The following is a 21,393-nucleotide window of genomic DNA, read 5'->3' as shown; positions in this document are numbered from 1 at the left end:
GTTTGTTGTAAAGCCATGCAAATATTAGCATGAGCCATGGATTGGTGGATTGTCCGATTAAAGCTTTTTTAAGTTGTATATTTACATTTTCCATAATGAAACCCTTTAATACTCATCCACCCACCATTCACTTTGGAGCCAAAGTTGTGACTTTGACCTCCCTGAGGTGAAGATGCCATCAGTTTTAGTTATGTGGAAGCAGAGTCCTGGGTTTCATTATTTTTATGTTCAGCTACTCGTGTATTTGCCTGTGCGGGTCATCCATGTATCTTCCTTAGACAATTGCAGCCAAGTGGAAACCTTCCTGCCAGCACTCGTGTCACCTCCCAAGGCTCCGGTGTTATAACTCAGAGGAGCTTCTGCAGAGGGCCTTGCTTTACTGCATCACCTTCATTAACCACCGTGCTGGAAGCTTCCCTGTCATCCCTGGGTCGATGACTTGCCTCTCAACTCCGGCTTAGCTTCCCCCGAGTTTATTTTTCCACTTATCTGTGGTGAGGACGGAGGGAGGCAGAGACAGAGGCAGAGGAAGGGGAGATACTCGGGGCTTTGGATGCGTTTTTTTAATCTGTTATTCTCCTGTATTGGCACGGGCGTCTCCAGTGTGGGGATTAAGAATCCAGACAGAGTGATGGAGCTCGGCGCTGACCCCGAGGGCGGCTGAGGAGTAGAAGAGGAGGAGGAGGAGAGGGGGAGAAACAAAATAAATCATCTCTGTGGAATGAAAGAGAGAAAGACTGAGACACAAAGAGGATTGTGGGTTTGTGAGTGTGTGACGGACAAAGACTGTAGAGAAGAAGCAATAGGGAGCAGAGAGAGAGAGAGTTAGCTGCTGGCAGTGGTAATGGTCTTGTTGAAGTGGGGAGCAGTCTAAATCCTGAAACATGACCTAATAAATCTGAAGGTTACCTCACAGCGCAGCTCTGTGGGAGGATCACACTTCATTTCCACACTGACAAATGCATCAGATGAATTAACAACAGTTCACAGTTTCTGGATCGAGGCCTATCAGCTCAATGCCATTTACCTCATCTCTCATTTCTTCCACTTTTCCCACGGCAGATAGATCGCTGCGTTGCTCCTGAAGGAACTGGTGTCCTGTGGTTTTTAATTGGTCTCCTATGACTCTGTATATGACCCAGAAAAAGAAATACGGAGTCTGTGCTTGTTGTTTCAGGTGCTATTTATTGTTGGAGCATGCAAACACAAGTAAAACTCCATTTCCCCTTGACCTGAAACAGACTGTAGCATCAACAAATTCTCTGGAATAAGCAGATTAGCTAAAATAAGACAGAAATCTAAACAGAAGGTCAACTCTGAGGCAAAGACAAAATTGTTATACAAATTTCAGGAGATTTTTAACTTTCAGAAGGATAGGTTTGACTCAAATCATCTAAGCTGATATGAAATATAAAACCTAAAATGATCTAACCCTTAAATCACAAGTTTTGGGTAATTTGTTTTGTTTTGTTTTTTACCTACCATCATCTCATCTGTGCACCAAATAATGTAGGTACGGTACAAATAGATAGAATGAAATGCAAAATTAAGCCCAACAAACATGATTCTTGAGCATATCTTCATCCTGCCAGTCTTGACTTAAGAGCTGATCGATGCTCTTTTCAAAACTGGTTTGTAGAGGAGATCGGATAATGGCACACGCTGTCAGATGGTCAGTAGCCAATGTTTTCTTTCTAATTTTTTAGACACTCTGAGGAATTGAACAGCTCTTTTAACTGGGAAATTCCCCAGAAACATTTTAGTGTTAATACCTAAAACACTCAGATTCACACATTTTTTGTTTCTGGCGTCACAGAGGTGATATTCATATTGTGGTCATGTCACAAGTACAGAAGCTCCACCCACCTGCTGGTCTTTTCTTTTTTTTTCTTTTTTTTCTTTTTTTCAAAATCAGCCAATTATAGGAAACCTGAACTAAAGGAGGACAAGCTAATAAAAGCTTGTTTCAGAGAGTGGATGAACTGAAGCCCTCTAATTCTAGTATAATCCGAGAATAAAAACAGGAAGTGAGCAAAATATGACATCTTTAAACTGATTAAAAAGGTTAAAGATTAAAAAGCAAAAAATTAAAGTCCTTCTGGCTGCTCAAGTTTAAATTGTCTTCATGTGAACACTAGATGGTGCTATTTTTTCCATCTGACACTTTTGCTTTTATGAAACACCATCTTATTTTCAGCAGTTAGGGTACATGCCGGTTACAGTATACATGAAAGCAGGCAGATTTAAACCCTCTGACCTCTGCTTTGAGTTTAAACTGAGCAGTGAAACTCGTGTTGCTGAAGGAAGATGTTTGCATGCGTTCTGGATGTGCTTTTTATGTCTTCAGTTGCCAGTTTTAGTCGTCTAGATGCACAGCTTATGCACAGACTCTAATTATTTAATGTAAATCCAGCTTGAACAGATATGCAGGCATCATCCCAAGGGAAAATATAAGAGTTGGAAGCAAAGAGCTCCTTTAAACTTCAAATAATCTGAGTTCATCTGTATTGGGATTCTGGAGAGCCCACAGTCTCTTTACCCTTTAACATCCTCCGTGTTTTGTTTCCCTGGGTTTCCTTCCCAGGCTTTTTATTTGTCGTGATTGCTTCCTGGCTCAAGGTCATTTCTTCTTGCTCAGCCTCCTCTCCTCAACGTATCGATGCCAGGAGAGCCAAGGTTCTTGGCCGCTAAAGGAAAATCGATATCCCTGAGCGCTCGGAGCTTGTGCTCTAATATCCTCCGAGCGGCGCCTGCCAAAATGTTTATGCTGTGTTCATGGGAGATTTTCAGAGAGACACAGAGAAGAATAAGGAGTGACGAGACCGTATCACAGTAGCTCATGATTTACACTGTTCTCATTAAAGAGGGGCAGCTCCACTCAGTCTTAGCTCAAGTTTGGTGAGGAGGATAAATGTTACTGATCTGCAGGTTACAGGAGGGTGGATGACCTCGTTCTTCTGAGTGTTTATTTAACACAGACAAAGGGAGACATGAGCTTCCTCTCCTCCACGTGCTGACCGCTGGTGAATGGTCTGCCACAGGTGTGAGACCTGACAGCTCCCAGCTCTGCCAGATGGGCAACAGAGCAAACACAGGCCGTGTTAATCTCCAGTTGTCTTTTTGCCCTTGTGGCTGGTGGATGTGACTGTCAAGGGTGTTTGCATGAGGCGTATTGACGGTTTGACCTCCTGACTCGATAAACTCCTCTGTACTTCATCCTATGGAGCAGACAAAAGCAAGGAATGATGGGGAGGGGCGAGCTTTGGTATTCTGGTGGCGCACGTCTCCATTGTGGCCCTGTCACTTCGCTTTGGGAGGAGGCCAAAGGAAAGGTGGGGGTGCCTGGGGGAGGGGGGGGGGGGGGGGGGTTGGCCTTTGCCTGGTTAACATGCAAATGAAGCATTTAATGGGCCTGAAAAGGTCATGGAGGTCGAGCTCTGTGATAATCGAGAAAGAGATTAAAGCGCCATCGAAGCAAATGTGTGGGTGTTTGTGGGTGGCTGCGCAGCGTTGCAGCTGGACTTCTTTCTTTGCTCTCCAATGTTAAATAGAAGCTATTCTGTGCCTTTCCAGCTATTTATGTTTATTTATTTTTTCTTTTTCTTTTTGTATTTGTGAACTAAACGAGATTAGCTTTGCATGATTCACGAATTACTGGAAACTTTTGGACATGTTAAATATGACAAATCACCACTGGAACATATTTTGCATAGATAGAAGCAGAATAGCTTTTAAGCGTAGACGTGGAGAGTAAGATCGTCAGATTGTTTCAGAAACTGCAGATTTTATCTATCCAAAAAAGAACAATTTAAATCAATTACAAGATGAAATCATACATTTACAATTAAATTCAGTGTAATTAATAACAAATTTTAAATGGAACGTAACAACAGTACAAATAAAAAAAACATAAAAATACAATAAAAATGTTTTGTATGAAATATTAAGCGATTAAATAATTTTTTAAAATAAAACACAAAAGAAAATTTTTTATAAAAATATGGAAAAATCAAGTGTATCAAGTGATAGTAGATAAAAATCAGTAATAATTGGACATAAATCAAACCGAACAAAAGGAACAGATGGAGACGCAAAGAGAATTAGTAACACAACGAGTGACGATGGCTTTTCTCAGGCTTGATGGTGTGGGTGTGCAGGTTGTTTGGGGACAATCAATTTTGTATGATATCTCTTTTTTTTATTGATATGCACCCTGGGGAGGTAAAGGCCATCATGGCTCGTGCTATAGATGTCTGCTTGGTGGACGATTGATTGGTCTGGCATTTGATCTTGTGGCTCACAGTGTAGGATGGGGACACAGAGCCATGAGAGCACTCATGGCCACCCTGCTCACCATTCCCCACCTCTGTGGTCCCTCTCATCCCTTTCCCATCATTTATCCCCCTAGACCTGGTTACGTCTGCTTTTAAGATGATATTTAATATATTTTTAATTCCATACTTAAAGTCTGAATGAAACATGACTTTGTGATAGAAACTAATTGCACTCAAAATGTAAAAATACAAAGGATAACTTGTTTCCAAGCACATCGATTAATCTTTGAATTTTTTCTTTTAAGAATCCTTGTTGTAGCATCACATTAAGGTACAAAATTGTCACGAGAAGTTCAAGAAGGCTCTCTGTGAGGTACAAACCGCAAGGATGGACAGAGAGCCATGCTGACTTATCAAAAGTAAGCAAACGGACACCCACTCAATCAAAATAAAAATAAAAAACCTTCCAGATGCTATATAAGCATTTAAATGAGCCTGCATTTGCCAGTTGTCTGATATGTGTCACTTCATAAATCACTAAACGCACCGGACTGGGGTTGAGCTAGAGCAGTACAGGCTCATTGCAGTTATTCACCTTTGATGCTCCCTCTTATAGATTTTTTAGGGCGATTTGTGGTTAATGGTTCGAAGACTTCTACCTATGAGTCTCCCCTGCTGCAGATCCCTCTGTGAAATAATAAAATGATAATGTAAGGCAGAGAGGAGCTTTTAATTTGTAAACTGGGCTCCACTTCCTTCTCCGTGTGCCAGACACAGTAAAGGAAGAACCAACCAGTTCCATCTTCTACTTTGATCAGACACTTAATGCAGCTGGATTCCCAGCATATATTTTCTTAAATGGGAGGTAATGAAAAAGCTGCAGGTATTAGCACATAAAAGACTGAAGCACGGGGGGATGTGAGGGCTGTAAGCCGGTGACTGTGAATTAATGTGTTCAGTGAACATACTATGAATCATAAAAGCAGATGGAGCAGCAGGATGGATGTTTAACATATGTGGATGAGTGCTTTCAGCAGTCTGCGCTGCCACCGTGTGGCGAGTGAAGGTATAGATGAGAGCCCCAAAATGTGCCCAACGTTTCCTTCTTGAAATAAAAGTCTGCTTTACAAACCATCGGTCAAAGCTGGGTGAATATGAGAGTATTACAGGAAGGAGGAGAACTGCTCTATTGCCACCATTTCCACATGAAAGTCCATTTCCTTTCGGGAGTCTCAGAGAAGAAGAATGCTGTGGGGGGAGCGAGGCTGGAGTCGCTCTTATCACTGCCACCTCCTATAGGCAAATTTATAGAGACATTTCTCTGGCGTGCTCGGCCTAAACGTCAGATTTCTAATCCTGAGTAATCCTCAGTGAGAGGGTGAGGGAGGATGTATGAGACAGCTCGAGCTGTACCAGGAATGTTTCTGTGCATCAGCGTGAGGAAATCTGAGCGAGGATTCACGCTCATAAATCACCTTTTAATAAGCAGAGTGACGTTAGAACAGCACGGGGATGGAGATGGAATCATCAGACTCATTTCAGCGTTGCTCATTTAAACCACATGGAAAAATGTTTCATAACATGACATTTTCATGGGAAACAGGATGATGGGCAGCTTGATGGGCCAGCTGCCAGCGTCTGTTCACAAATGTCTCAGTTACAGAAAACAGGGCTGGGATTACTCCCTCCTCCTTTTTCCTCGTGCAGGTTTTCTGAATGGGAGCTGGTATCATCAGCGGGATTTAGAGTGTAAACTGGGCTGTTACAGATCACAGCAGCATTTCAAAAGGAAACACAGATTATCATCATATGCTGTGCCATGTATGATGATAATAATTATAAAGTTTATCTGTGTAGCACTTATCAAAGCCAGTGATATAAAAAGCTGTACAAAGAACAGATAACACACAATAAACTGAAATCATAAACCAGGAACTACATTTAAATTTTTATGACAGGTTATGAAGGACATCCTGGAGTGAAAACTGAAAAACAGTGTGAAAATTAACCACAATAAAAATAAAAACTAGGCACATTTAAATGAAGCAACATTTTGTATAAATTCACTTTAACAGAACAAAATTCAAAACTGAACTGGGTTGAACAATAAATAAATAAATAGACTAAAAGAATAAAAAATAAAAATCATTGAATGATGGTAAAATTTCTAAAATTTGTTTGTCTTTAAGCTTCTTCAATCCAAACTAAGCTAAAATAAAATAATACACACACAAACAAGAACTAGAGACTGCTTTTTATCATCTGTTTCTATCTACTTCATCAGAACAGAATAGAATTGAAGGAGAAATAAAAATAACATTTGCAGAGATCTGGGGACCTTCTATAAACTTTGACTTTCTGTTAAATCCAAATATTTTACAGTCTTAATAATTTGTTCCTGTAAACCAAGCAGTGTTGGTTTACATATGTTTAGTATGAACAAAAATGGTTTTAGTTTCATGATGTTATACTAGGGTGACCGTATTTTGATTTCCAAAAAAGAGGACACTTGGCCCAGTCATGAAGAACTTTAAAAATACTGTTTGCTTAAAGAAAAATTTACCATATTTAAACGATGCCTTCTCTGTACAGTTAATGAATGGTGAAATAAAAAAAAATGTCATATAGGCTTTTACAAGTCAACAAGTGCAAAAAAAATAGGAGAGTTGCTCATCCTATGTTAGACTACATAAACAACCACTGAAATTAATTTGTAATGATGGATAACAATTAGTGAATCCCTAACTAAAAATAAAATGAAATTAAAAAAAGAATCAACAAGTAAAAATATAGATTAAGCAGCCTACACAAAAAGTACAAACTTCAATGTATTACAACAAAGCGTTCTGCATGAAGTGAAACATCTCATTCTGTGAGAAATAAAACAGAATAACAGGATATTTAAAAAATGGTTGTTCGATTGTTTTGTTTTGTTGTTGATTGGGACTTTAAAAAAGTATATCGGTAAAGTTTCTATCGTTGGGGAAAATCGGAATTTTAAACTTGTGTCGCGGAACTGTTGTTGAGCTGTTTCATTCGGATGCATTTGACCGGTGCACGCAACATGGAGGACGGTGTGTAAACAGAAGCGATGGACGCGGCTTAAAGGTTCATTTTCAAAGAAACTCCGCTGCTCTCTGATCGCATGAAGCCGTGAAGGTGGAGGTGTTCGGGTAAGTAATATAAGGAAATGAATGGAGTCACTTTGGACGCTTTTATTCCCCCTGCCCCCCATTAAATATGATCAGAAAAGCTCGCAGAGAACAAGACGAGCCGCAGAATCTGCTCGGACGTTTTCTAATTTACTGTTTTATGAAACATGAAGAGTGAGTGACTGTGTTCCACACTTAAACTACAGAAGTGGAAGTGGGGAGGTTTTTTATGCTGCTGTAGTTCAGGGGGGACTGTACCTGTGCGAAACTGTCAGGTGACCTCCGCGTGTGCATCTCCTCTCAGGGTCTGACTGATCTGAAATCAGCGGGGTAACATGCTTCCTGTCCGGCAGCTCCTGCGGCTCCGGCCTGGGGTTGCTGTCAGCTGTGCCACTGGGCAGAGGATCCATAAACTGGCCTCGGTGCAGAAGGTCACATCACTTACCCCGAAGAAGTTGCGAAGTTTGCTGTACCCCTTCAGCGAGCTGGAGGCTTACCTGCACAGGTGCGTAAAACAGGGCTGGTTCTTAGTCATCAGTAGTGGAGATTTTGTGAACGTGAGCTGGCATCATCTGCTGGAGTTGCACTGATAACTGTGAAAGATAACATCATCAAGTTTATTTGTACAGCACCCATTGCAACGAGTAGCACAAAATGCTTCACAGAAACATGTAAGACACAAAAAAATTAAACATTACGACAAATAAAACAGAAATTATGCCACTGTTCTCACAACTAATTTAATTTAAAATATTTATGTATGTGTAAGTTATGGAAAAATGTACAGATGAAACTAAATCTGTGTGAAAGTTTTCATGAATCAAAATGAAAACAAAGACAATCAAGGCAGCAATACATGTGAACTCACTTTAATTAAATAAAAATACCTGAATGTAAGACAATGATAAATAATAAAGCAATAAAAAGCACTCTGAGAGTGCAAGCCTCCAAAAATCGGAGGGTAACGTGTCAGTTCTTTACTTTAATTACACAAACATAATGTAGGTGTAGGTAATAGATAATGGGTACAAGCCTGTAAATAACTGCACATGAATAACTTTATCTTATTATATAATATTACACTGCAGCATATTTCTAACTAATGAGGCACCTCATTGGTATCATTTTGACAGACTTCATTTTTAGTAAGGTTTTTATTGTAAAAGATTTGGAGGAACTATTTTTACCGTTTAAAAAATATAAATGAGTTTGCCAGTGGCTTCTGTTTCAATCTGTAGCATGTAGCTGTTGATACAGACATTTTCTAATGAAATTGAACCATATTTGTATTTTCAGGTCTGTGGACCGGACACAGTTCCAGCTTTTTGATCCCACTTTGGAGGACATGATTGAGGCAGAGAAGCTCTTCCACTCTTCACCGTCTCATAAGATCGATTACTATATCTCTGCAGAAAGGATGGAGCACGCACCCGATCTCAAACAGCCAGAGGTCAGAGGACAGCATTGCTCAAAACATTGTACATAAATCATGGACATAACTTCTGGTGTTGGGAGTGCCGTAAACATGCATTCTTTCTAATGGCCAGCAGGAGGCAACTCCTCAGCTTTTAAAAAGAAGGTCGTGAGAGAATACGCCTACTCACTGAATCTGTGACCTCATAAAACACTTTTCTAATGAGACCATGGTCTTAGTTGCTAGTGACCTCCATCTCTTATATACAGTCTATGGCCTATATCTATATCGATCTACAAAGCTGGATAATGCCAATCTGTATATGTTACCATTGCCACAGTGAGACAGACAAGCTCAAAATCCATATCTTGATACTATCATGATACACTAACTTTCACAGACGCTCAGCTGACTCTTAACTGCTAAATAGAGTCTCTGAACTGGACCTCTGGACCACATTTGTGCTCTTGGAGCGTTTTGGAGCATTTTAATTCCATAGTTCTGACCAATAATATGGGTGTTGTGCACTTCATTTCACTAACAGACCATCCAAAAAGTCTGAGCTCCAGTTTTGGTGAGTGATTTTGTTTAGATGTTACTGAGCACTAATTAGCAGGTATCTGTGGATGCAGCATTAGCTGAAAACATAGCATTTGTTCCTCTTGTTTAAATATGACGCCACAGAAACAAGATATTGAGGACTGCAGTGCTGAGATCAACGGGAGTTCACAAATCAATCAGTGATGCCAGTTTAGCTGCGTCCATCATGAATTTCTTTAGCCTGTCATTAATAGTTAATGTAAGGTGATAATTACCCAACAGTACATTGCAGGTTTGTTTAATAGGTAAATACTTGATCAAAGTGGATTACAAAGGGAAGGGTTACGCATATTTCTGTTTGCTCTTAATGATATATTTAATGATAAAAGTGGGCTTTTTCCCCCCATGCATTTGTCATGACAACATGTCTTCTTTGAAACATGTTGATGCTTTGACTATAATTTTCCATTTCTTGTCACTACAATATAATTGTTTCCTTTCTGGTTTATAATTGCCATTTTTCTACTCTTACTGGGCACTCAAAGCACTTTCACAAAGTAAGCCACATTTACTGGACAAAGCCTCTTTGCTAACAGAGTGAGGGTAGCAACATTTCTTGCTGGAAAAGGTTTGAGGTGGAAATTTTGCCTCAAAGTGACAATGAAATCAGCTCAGAAGATGAGTCGGGTTGGATTACTCTTCCTTGCAGAAAAGTGACTCAAAACCACAACTGAATGATAAAGTAAATGTTGTAGGTATGAGGAGCACAAACAACCATTTAAAAAAGGATTCTTGTGTAAAATATGATCACTTTACTCAGTTATTTCAGTGGTCACTTGAGGTTTAACGCAAAACACTTGTGCAGAATAATTTCCCTGACTCTGGGTCAGGTAGAATGGCTGTAAAGAAAGAGAATGTGGACTTTAAGTAGCTTATTCGTCCCTCCTCAACCCTAAATGGATGAAAAATGTAACCTAATGTCTCTTCATCCTCATGAATAATGAAGCAGAACTGAACATGGCTAATAAATCATCAGATTTATAACCTCATGGAGAAGAACGTTAAGCTCTGGCAGCGAGTGTTAACAGGACAGAGAAGTTCCGTTACCACTCGGCCTTCTCCAGAAGGCGAAGCGTTCAAAGCTCGATGACAGTGTCCACCTGGCAGGTGTGCCACATGGCTAAATGGCGCTAAAGGTGATATGGTGGCAACTGGAGCAGGAAAAAGATTCCAGGATAAAAATCGCAGAACTGTAAATTACAGCACACAAATCTGCAGCTGACTTCCTGTTGGTGTTTTCCAGGTGTGTTTTATCGGCAGGAGCAACGTGGGCAAGTCGTCTCTCATCAAAGCTCTGTTTTCTCTCACCCCTGAGGTGGAAGTCCGAGTCTCTAAAACTCCAGTGAGTAACTCGTCACTCCAGCTCCACACACTGTTTCCCTTTAAAGTGGTGAACAAACACAAACCTCAGTTATTTCTTTTATAAAATGCTGTGTTTACATTCACACCTGATTGTTGCTGATTTTCTGTTGTTCTTTGGCCGCTCTGGCTGTGAAAATGACTTAAAATGATCTGCTCTATACTATTAGATGGCTTTTTTTTTTTAAATACTCTTAAAATTATGACCTTTTTTGGAAGTGGAAACTTCAAATTACACTTTGCATATTCAGTTTCTTTCTTACGGCGAGGGAGGAGATGTAAGAATTTCTGACCAACTCACTTAAACACAGACGAGGGTTAGCTTGTAGAAAAAAATTTTCTAAAAATAACATTTTTTTATACCTGCATCTAAGAAATGGAGCAAATTCTGGGAACTACTTCAGGTGGTACACATGAGTATGCCTCACTCAGTTTAACGCCTATTTAAGCTGCAAATTTCCCATCATTCCCTCTGCCATGACATAACGGGAGGTGATGAGTTTGGACCTTGGACAGGAAACTCTAATCTGCCTCTATTATAAATCAGTCATCTCAAACATTAGTTATCTTACTGAAAATGTATTAAAAAGATACTGATGTACTTTCAGTACCCTGCTATCATCAAAAATACTTCTCAGTTTGACAAAACTGAGCATAAAAGTTAAAAACATAAATTTTGCACTATAGAAAGTGTTGGTAATATGATGTGCACATTTTAATTGAATTTGTGTTGGTGTGGGGACCATTCAGTGTGTGTTCTGTAAATGTGTTACATGTAGAAAATAATAAAAGTCACTGTTTTACAAAGAGATTGGCTCAGAAGATGCACATTTGCCACAGGGATAAAAATAAGATAGAAACTGGCAGATAGAAACTTCACAATAAAAAGGCCCTGAGTTCATTTCCACCATCATGGTCATCATCATTTTTTTTTTTGTGGAGTTTGCATGCTCTCCCTGTGTTTGTGTTGGTTCTTTCCAGGTATTCCCGCTTCCTCCCACAGTCCAAAGACATGCAGTTAGTGAGCATTGGTTAATTGGTAACTCTAAACTTCCCATAGGTGTGAATGTTAGTGTAAAGGGTTGTCTGTCTCTATGTGTTAAGCCCTGCAACAGACTGGCGATCTGTTTAGGGTGTATATAAAACTGGGCATACACTGTGTGATTATTATTATTATTTTTTTTTTTTTTTTTGTCGTCAGTTGCGTTGTTTTGATCGTGATAATTTTGTGAAGCCACATCAAAAATCCTCAGATGAGTTTGCCAAAGTTCTACAAGTTCGCTTGTACCCAGATCACACACTGCACTGACATGCTACTCCATCTTTTCACTTCCATTTCTGTGTTTGCGTTATGAGGGTTGCAAACAATCGGCAAGAATCAGGATTTTTTCTGGTTATTTAAAACTTATCTGAAAATCAAAGTAAGAGTGGAAAAAATAACTAGACAAAAAATATCAATGGTTTTAATTTTACACATAATCAGCCTGATTATAGAGACTATGATGTCTACATGTTTGCATGTTTTCCCCATCTGGAACTTCTTACATGCTGCTCCTCCTTGTGATAAATAAAAAGACTGAAACTAATAAAAACTAAACATTGTAATTTAATGTTACAAAGTTGAAACACACTCACTGATGCTGCAATGACTGAGTTCATCAATATCTGGACATCATAAGCTTTGCCTGTGTCTTACCTTCAGGGTCACACAAAGAAGATGAACTTCTTCAGAGTGGGCAAAGCCTTCACCATCGTGGACATGCCAGGGTATGGACACAAGGCACCCAGAGATTTTGTGGATATGGTAGAGCCTTACCTCTACACACGGAAAAAGTAAGTGATGAAGAGCTGATGAAAGACTTGTTTGTGTTGTTTATTCATGATGTCTATGATGGAGCAATACTGAGGATTGCCTCTGACAGTTAGCCAAAGAAATCATGCTATGAAACTATCCTGAGGGGTTGAGGTAAGTAAGGAAAAGTTGTTTATTGCAGTGAAAAACCAGTTTGGCTAATGCTATCTGCTAATATAAGCCTGTTTAGTTTGCCTTGTAGTGATTGGTCATTGCTGTTGTGATGTTTTTGGCAACAAAGACATGTTCACAAAAATCAGCGCTTTTCTTTCCAAGCTCTTTAGAGTACTATGACCTGGATGACTGAGAACTTTCACAGACAATATATACAAAACTTAAAAGGTGGTTGACAACCAACATTTTAAAAAGGAAAATGTTTAACATTAGTAGTCTTAAGCTTTTAAATGCAGTCTCTTATATTAATTTGATCCTTCCCGCTTATTTAGGAGTTCCTAATAAGTATAAACTAACACTGAAACTAATAAAAACTAAATGGATGTTCACCAGGTCTCAGGTGACACATCTAGGTTTGCGGTGAGCTTAAATGTCACTCAGCGTTTGTGCTCCTGTCTTTCTGATGGTGAGCGACCGTGTCTTCCTGGTGCGAACCTGGTGTTCACTAAAAAACCTTGTGTAACATGTCTTCTTTCAGCCTCGTGAGGACCTTCCTGTTGGTCGATGGCAGCGTCGGTCTGCAGAAGGCTGACCTGATTGCCTTGGAGATGTGTGAGGAGACCCGATGTCCGTATGTGGTAGGACTCTGGCTTAATTTCCGTTTTGTAATCAGGATGATTTGGTGCGAAAAAAGGTTTTAAGATCTTGCGGTTTGTAGAACAAGTGAAGCCTGGTTAGTTGATTGAAAGTAACTAAATTTAATCAGCTTTCCATCCAACTTCATCCGAGGCCGGGTCGCAGGGGCAGCAGACTAAGCCGGCACACAATGCACCCGACCCCTATGGCGCCTCCTGCGGGAGGATGGGCCCATGTCTCCTCTTCGGGCTGTGCCCGGCCGGGCCCCTTAATCAGCTTTCATGTGGAATATTTTGTGGAGTAAATGGTAAATGGCCTGTATTTATATAGCGCTTTACTAGTCCCTAAGGACCCCAAAGCACTTTACACATCCAGTCATCCACCCATACACACACACACATTCACACACTGGTGATGGCAAGATACATTGTAGCCACAGCCAACCTGGGGCGCACTGACAGAGGCGAGGCTGCCGGACACTGGCGCCACCGGGCCCTCTGACCACCACCAGTAGGCAACGGGTGAAGTGTCTTGCCCAAGGACACAACGACCGAGACTGTCCAGGCCGGGGCTCAAACCGGCAACCTTCCGATTACAAGGCGAACTCCCAACTCTTGAGCCACGATCAAGAGGGTCTCTTTGGGTTTGTGCTCTTTGGTGGAGTTGTTGAGCACTAACCAATCAATCAGCTTTATTCGCCACATGCAGGTTGCCCTGCAGTGGAATGGACCCGCCCCCGACCTTACACACACAACACAGACATCACATGGGGATACAGGTCGGAGATCGGTAACATTACAGAAAACCACTGAAATGTACACTACAATGGGAAAGTACAAGAGGAAAAAAAGAGACCTCTACTCATGCTGGACTCCTATGGGAGGACAGCATGAGAACAGGAAACAAAAAAACTCCTCTGCACAGAAATCACATTGGTTGAGCAAACACAGCAGCCATCCTGCCACTGCGCCACCACTCCAGCGTGGGTCCAGACCCGCCGTGTTCTCCAGGAGGAAACAAGCATCGAAGTGCCTCCCCCTCCGCCTTACATGTGGCTCATTCTTCTTCTCAGTCCTTCATCATTATGTCCACACTGAATTAATGCTGAACGTTCCCACTCAGCTATTTAAAAACTGGCCGTTAAAATGAAGCAGCCCCGCTCGCTGCGCACTCTGCGGTCAATTATTCATGCTCTGAGCTGATTAAACACTGCAACACATTAAGGCTGTGACAGCACAGTCGAAGACAGTTTCAAACTTAAAACTGATATTTCTGTGAAGTTGAAAAAGAAATGGGGAGTGTACACACTTTAAATATGATTACATGGAAGTAGTGGTTGCAAATGATCGGATTCTTTTAATGATTTACAAGGCAAAGGACAGACTTGTCAGTGAAGTTTATTGAGTGTCACATGGTAGTAGGTGGCAGGAGGTCTACGTTCTCTTGCCGATAGATTTTCTGTACAGCTTTTACAGTCAAGGCTGCACCCATTTTAGACTCACCGGGTTCCTCGTTCATTTCTTTGAACTGCAGGAGAACAACAACAAAGTGAATCCTTTAAAATGCTGATCAGGGAGTGCAGTGTTTTTAAGAGACCACCAGGTGTCAGAGCTAGTCTGCTTTGTTAGTTCAGGATGATAGAAGCAAGCATAAAGTGAAACATATCCTTGCTAAGGGAGGGTCCATGTAAGGTACCAGTATTTATATAGTGCTTTTCCAGTCTTACTGGGCACTCAATACAGTTTAGAATAAAAAACTATTCTAACCGTGCTTTCGTGCCATTCCAAGCACTGTAATTTGCCACTTTAAAAGTGCCGGTTAACCTAACGTGCATGCATTTGGCCTGTGTGAGGGTGTCTACATCCAAAGAAAAAAACCACAGGGACATTGGTCAGACTTCACTCCGAGACCACAAGCTGGATTTTAACCCAGGATCCTCTGGTTGAGAGGTGACAGTGCTAACATTTCTGCACTAGCTTAAAAGTTATCAGTGGATCAGGATCATCTGATTCATAACTTATTTATAACCTTGATCACAAAGAAAAGTTTGAAGCCTAATCTTAAAAGAAGAGAAATTAGAGACTGTTTCTGTGTCCTGAATCCAAACTGGGAGCTGGTTCCACAGCAGAGGGCCTTGTCTCCCATTTTAGTTTTAGAAACGATGTAAGTCAAGTAGGCCGACAGACTGAGATAAGTGGAATAATATGGCACAATTAAGTATTTAGAATATGATGGAGCCGGATTCTTCACAACTCTTAGCCCCGTTAGTATTCTTCTTGCAGTTTTGGATTTACTGAAGGCTTTTTGGGGGAGCCACGGGGACATCCTGTCTGTGCGCTTTTCTGAGAGTTGTACTTTATTGTTCAGATGGTGGTGACAAAGATCGACAAATGTGGGAGTGGCACTCTGCTGACAAATTTGCTGAACCTTCAGGATGTGGTAAAGACAGAGACGACGAGCTGCTTCCCTCAACCGTTTCTTATTAGGTAACTGTCTCACTTCCTCTCACAGACCAAGACTCACACAGTGGGTTTCTTAGTGATGAAAAAATATAAACAGAGCCCTCAATGAGTCTTCTTCCTTTGAAGCTTGAGTGATACTTCCTGGATTTCTATTGTTATATTAAACCTGACTCTGACACATATGTTTTCATTAATTATTGTTTTTGTTCAAACTCAGTGCCTGAAAGCTGATAGTTTTACAGTATAACAATACTTCACAGCATAATAAAATGTCTATATTTCTCCCTTTTTGTGTTCTTTGTGAAACAGCTCAATCCAGTTTGGGGGGATTTACCTGCTGAGATGCTTCATCGCTCATGTAACAGGCAGCATCAGGTTAAAGGAGACGTCACAGAGCTGAAAAGAGGCCGACTCGGTCTCGCTGAGAGGGGCAAACGGGCTTCTCTGCTACATTTCTTTAAAAACAACAACAACAACAACAACAACAACAACAACAACAACAACAACAACAACAACAACAACAACAACAACAAAACCTGATATCCAAAAAACTGCTTCAGAGGCTTTTATTTTCTAATAAAATGTGAAAGACTCTCTGGTTTGCTTATCTTCTTACTTTCTAGTTTGACAGACTGTCAAGTCCAGTTTCAGACACTTTACTGCTCTGAATTTGTGTTTTGTGTCTTTAGATTGGAACTATCAATATTAGGTTGAAAGAAATCTCAGTGCAAGTGAGGAAAGCCACTGTTAGGCTTAATGAAAATAAACATATAGAGATGATGACAATTATTGCCATGGTTATGAAAACCAACTTCACATCATCTAACCAAGTCAGGAACACTATTTAGGAGGTAGTAGGATCACTGTCAAGTTTCCTTCATGATTGCTGTAAACTCTGTTTATTTCTAATGTACAAACCACTGGTTACGCTCAATAATGGGAAGGAGAATTTACTGAAAATTTACTGAGGATATCGCTAGTACTTATGTAATTATTAGGGCTGAAAAATGCTAAAAACAATAATTAAAAAACAAATTTGCACCCACACCTACTGAGGGTCTGCGTCTCAGAAAATGATCATAGTATAAGGGTAATATTCTGCATACAGCTTCATTAAATATACTGAAGCTGTATGCAGAATATCAGAATTCTCAGGGTCAGATTGGAGGCGATTATTTTTTGATGAAATTATTATTTTTTTTTTTACATTTATTCTTACATGATGCTGCCAGATGTCTCATTACAATCCCACTTCTCTGTACTGCAAGTGTTTTTATTCAGTTTGTTTTTAAAAATTATGTTTTGTCTTATCCAGAGAGTGTTGTCTAATGAGGTTGGCATGTAGACGGATACAAGGGGCGAATGTTTGACGGTGGGACTTAGAGTTTCCATGCTGCACCTTGAATGGGCTTTTGCATGGGAAGGCTTTGGGTTGCGTAAGGACAGATGACCGTTTTGGTTAAATATTGAGTGAACGCCATGTCACAGTTGGAATATCATCAAAACTGGAAACAGGTAATCCCCAAAGGGGGTGATAATGCCATAACTTTCACTATGGTCAAATTCTCAAAATTTGACCCTCAAAAATTCTTCAAACATTTAGACACAAAGTGGAGATTTAGATACATATAATGTCGTAAACCACATAAGCATGAAGTATTTGATTCAATAACATGGTGAAATAACAAGCAGCAAAAGGTTGATCATGTTAATGGTGTTTATTCAAGGGTGCAGAGGAGATTATTATTATTAAAGACAACAAATGAAATAACGAAAAGTAGAAGTGGAAAGAATTTGCGTTAACGGTAATAAAATCAAAAAAAAGAAATACTAACTAAAACTGTACTGAATGTTCACAAAACTAACTAAAATTAACTAGATTTATAGCAAAATGTGTTTGGTTGCATTGATGTGTGCGTGCCCTGCAATAGTGAAATTAAGGTAGTACGTTAGTCGAGTCGTCTGTGTTGCTGCTCCGTCCACGCGCAGAATCAGGTCAGGAAAAGTCGGGAGACAGCGCCAGAATAGAATTGAGGATGATTTTAATATGACTGTTTTGTAGACATAACAAGAGTCTTGTAGTGGAGAGGGACGTAATGTCCTCCTGAGACCCAGAGAATAAGAAAAAACAGGGAGAAAATATTTTCGTTTTTTCTTTTTTCTTTTTTTTTTCTTTTTTCTTTTAAATGAATCAAGTGTTATTAAAATAACAATCTCATAAGATGAAGATCAGGGACCAACCCAGAAGTCACTGACACTTCACTAGCTGTAAACTATTGGTTTAGGAATAAGTGATGGCACTGAACTTTCTATTTCACAAAAGTCAATTTATTTAGGATATCTGAGGAAGTACTGATTTTATTTGGAGACACAAAGGAACATTTGGCACTTCCCTCATCTCACATCTGTTTCATTGTTGTACCCAATCATTCTACAACTGAAAGGCCTTGGACTGCTAACCATTTCAGGCAAGTGGAGTGAACCATATTTTGCTTGACTCTCATCAGATTGGGGCTTCCTTTTATTGATCTTTGGAGAGAAGTCTTCATTACTGGTATTATTCAGGTCTTGTTCACAGGTTTGTCCCAGGATTCTCAGCCAAGAGGAGCTTAAACCCCAGATACTGTGAGTTCTTTTCACACATTGAGATCACTGATAACTCTCAGCAACGACGTGATCTCGTAGAAACAATTAGGTGTTATGGATTCAACTATAATTGCGACACTTATTTTTTTACTTTACTGGAAAAGATTTCTGCATTTTACCCATATTTTATTTTTAACTCAAAATCAAAATTCCAGATTCTACTACATGTTGGTTTTGCACCAGATAGGACGACAGATTTCAGGTGGCCCTGTGTCTTTCTCTATTACATCTGCCACTGCATCTCGATAATCTTCTCTGTGGCTTTTAGTGGGTCCTGACCCTCTCATATTTTGAAAAATCTATGTTTGAATCTCCCTTAATAATTGTGTTAAGAATTCTCTCCGCCTTTGTCAAAAGTTGGGTATTAGGAAAAAGTGAAATAAATATAAATATAAAGTCCCAATGTGTAGAGCACACATTAATAAATTAGTCATGTTCCCTGTGAAAGTAAATGAGCCTAATTCTTAAAGACCCCTGAAATTATTTACCAGATGTTTATTTTTTGAATAAAATAAAAATCTGAGTTTAACAAAACATTTTAAATGTAAATATCAAGCTTACCTTTCTCTCTTCCATAAAATGTGCTTGTGGGCACGCCAGCCATTTTGAAAAGGTGGGAAAAACAATTGGCAAGGCCACACCCCCACACATGTGACATAATTTTAAAGGTACTGTTGTCCTCTCTAAGAAACATCAGGACTTAGAGGAGTGGCAAGTAGAGTATGAGAGCTACAAGCAAAAAACTAAATGTGTACTACAGTGCGCAAAAATGAATTACTGGGTCATCAGGGGGTCTTGAGGGATATTTATAAAACAAAAAATCCCACAAACCTTAAAAGTGCACTTGAAAAGCTCACACAAGAAGGTTAACCTAGCTTACCTAGAAGACCTCATCAGGGGGAGCACGCTCCCCCTCGTTGAAGAGCTCACCCACTTAACTCGCATCCCAAGAAAATAGCTAACCCCAGATAAGGCAGCGTGATGTATCCCGAGATAACAGGACTGGGACATCTAAATAAAGGTGTGAAACAATCGCCTTCAAAAGGTTATCAATTGACTTCAACCAAAATTAGGAACACTCGGTGCGGCAAGAGTTAATAGTTATTAGTCTCAACACCCAAGGATAATTAGAAGAGCATGACTGATATGATGGAACTGAGATTTTGTTACACTTAACTTTTGCAAAACACAAATAGAACTAAATTGAAACTAAGGATTTTCAGAAAATAAAAACTAGACTAAACTAGCAAAGAATTGGTAAAAACTAATTACAACTGGCAAAAAATTGAAAATCTGGAGTCGAAACTAAATAAAAGATAAAACCTAATGAAAATGGCGAAACGTTTAAAACTCTGGTGCAGAGATTGGCAAATCTGACCAGGAACGTTATAAAATGGATTGTCAGAACAGTCAGCGTTAAAGCCACTTTTGACAGTCCATACTAGGATGGCATTGGACATCTTGGGCAAAAAGGGGACACCTTCCTGTTCCTTTTTCTGGAGAATACACAGATCGTTGTTTGAAATCGGAGCAGAATAATCCCCTGATCTGTGTTACGACTGAAGGGTTGTCTAACCCCTAAGGTTGAAGAATTAAGAGCAGAGGATCACCCAACTGGACGACACTGGTAGCTGCAGCAATAGAATAAAGGTTAAGAGCTCTTCGGACAGAGGTTCTAGTCTACGTCTGAATGGTATAAGGGAACACCAAATAAAGCTGTGGGAGAACAGGGGAGTGTCATCTGGACCTGCTATCCTTGTAGTAATAGTTTGTCTTGCACCTGACTTGCGCAAACACAGAGGTCATCTTACATATGGTTTGCCCCTCAGGGGGACAAAGGACCTCAGGAGTGAGAAGAGATGAACCCGGCCACACTGGGTTACAGGGTGTTTGTGAGGTCATTATTCTAATGACCTCATCAGGGGGAATTGTAAAATTATGATATTATTTTATGCCATGTTATACCCCTAATTAAAGATTGTGAATTATTATGTAGTTTTAGTTTGCATTATTCTCCTGAATTAGAAGAAGCTGATAACTATTGCATTAGTTAAACTGATTTGCATTACATTAAATTGCTGACTTGTTGTGAATGAATGATATTGTTTTATGATGCATTATATTGCTGAGTTATAAGAAATACTGTTCGCAGAAGGTTATTGTCTAATTTGTCTGAGTAGAAGAGAACAGAGTGTGCTGGAGTTTTCTGCCCCATTTCAGCAGGAGCAGATAAACAGGGAGCCAAGGTCGTAGCTTAGGCGCTGTGTGAGAGAGAGCATGTGAATGTTTAGGCTTTTTATGATAAGGTGGAGGCACCAGAGGTTATAAAAGTTTGAGCAATGCTCCACCATTTTGAGATTTTGAGGCTGTCTGCATCAGTGTCCATCTCCCACGTGTGTGATCATTAAATCATCGTTTGACTCAACCCGGCCGGACCAGTGTTGTTATTGTGGTTTTTTCTCTTGTCTCCATCCCCAATATTTTGAACCTTAACACTTTCCAGTATAAAACTATGACTAAGACAATGTCATAACTATAGCCAACAATTGTGAAATACTTCTACATATACAATGTTAATGTCAGGAATTCACTGTTAATTCAAACATAATAAAAAAGGAACCTTATATAACGAGTTGAATGCATTATAATGAATTCTATCCATCACAGAACTTGGCTAAACTTTAATATAGCAAGTAAGTGATTATACAACACCATAAAACAGTGAGACTGGCAGCCATTAAGATAATCCTGGACATAAAAATTTTAAAGGTTTTCCAGTTTAAGCATAGGCCTAACCTCAGGCCTGTTTTTTCTGTTGATTAAAAAAAATAAAAACCTCTTAACTAAAAATAAAAATCTACATGGTTGAAAAAAGAAAACTCAT

At 39.8% G+C, this 21,393-nt stretch overlaps 1 protein-coding gene across 1 annotated transcript; it reads left to right on the top strand.

Annotated features, from left to right (window-relative positions):
- The first annotated feature begins 7,299 nt into the window (after window positions 1-7,299).
- On the top strand, window positions 7,300-20,934 carry gtpbp8 (GTP binding protein 8). The gene is made up of 8 exons (XM_086266344.1): window positions 7,300-7,447; window positions 7,731-7,931; window positions 8,723-8,876; window positions 10,684-10,782; window positions 12,502-12,632; window positions 13,304-13,403; window positions 15,769-15,887; window positions 16,173-20,934. Exons 2-8 carry the CDS (start codon window positions 7,762-7,764, stop codon window positions 16,261-16,263), a joined length of 864 nt encoding a protein of 287 aa, XP_086122470.1. The 5' UTR covers window positions 7,300-7,447; window positions 7,731-7,761; the 3' UTR covers window positions 16,264-20,934.
- The last annotated feature ends 459 nt before the right edge of the window (window positions 20,935-21,393 follow it).

The sequence above is a fragment of the Aulonocara sp. 'chitande type north' Nkhata Bay genome, linkage group LG16 (assembly GCF_057382095.1).
Source record: "Aulonocara sp. 'chitande type north' Nkhata Bay isolate Kocher_YH1m ecotype deep benthic linkage group LG16, A_spYH_male_GT1.1, whole genome shotgun sequence".
NCBI lineage: Eukaryota > Metazoa > Chordata > Actinopteri > Cichliformes > Cichlidae > Aulonocara > Aulonocara sp. 'chitande type north' Nkhata Bay.
Note: the sequence above shows the minus strand (reverse complement) of the source record. Positions and strands in the feature narration are given on the sequence as shown.

Bases quoted from the DNA above. Each gene is read 5' to 3' on its own strand.
- gtpbp8 (XM_086266344.1), top strand. From the start codon at position 7,762: ATGCTTCCTGTCCGGCAGCTCCTGCGGCTCCGGCCTGGGGTTGCTGTC. The intron at 12,633-13,303 runs GTAAGTGATGAA...GTCTTCTTTCAG, and splicing joins TACCTCTACACACGGAAAAA to CCTCGTGAGGACCTTCCTGT. The intron at 15,888-16,172 runs GTAACTGTCTCA...TTTGTGAAACAG, and splicing joins CCTCAACCGTTTCTTATTAG to CTCAATCCAGTTTGGGGGGA.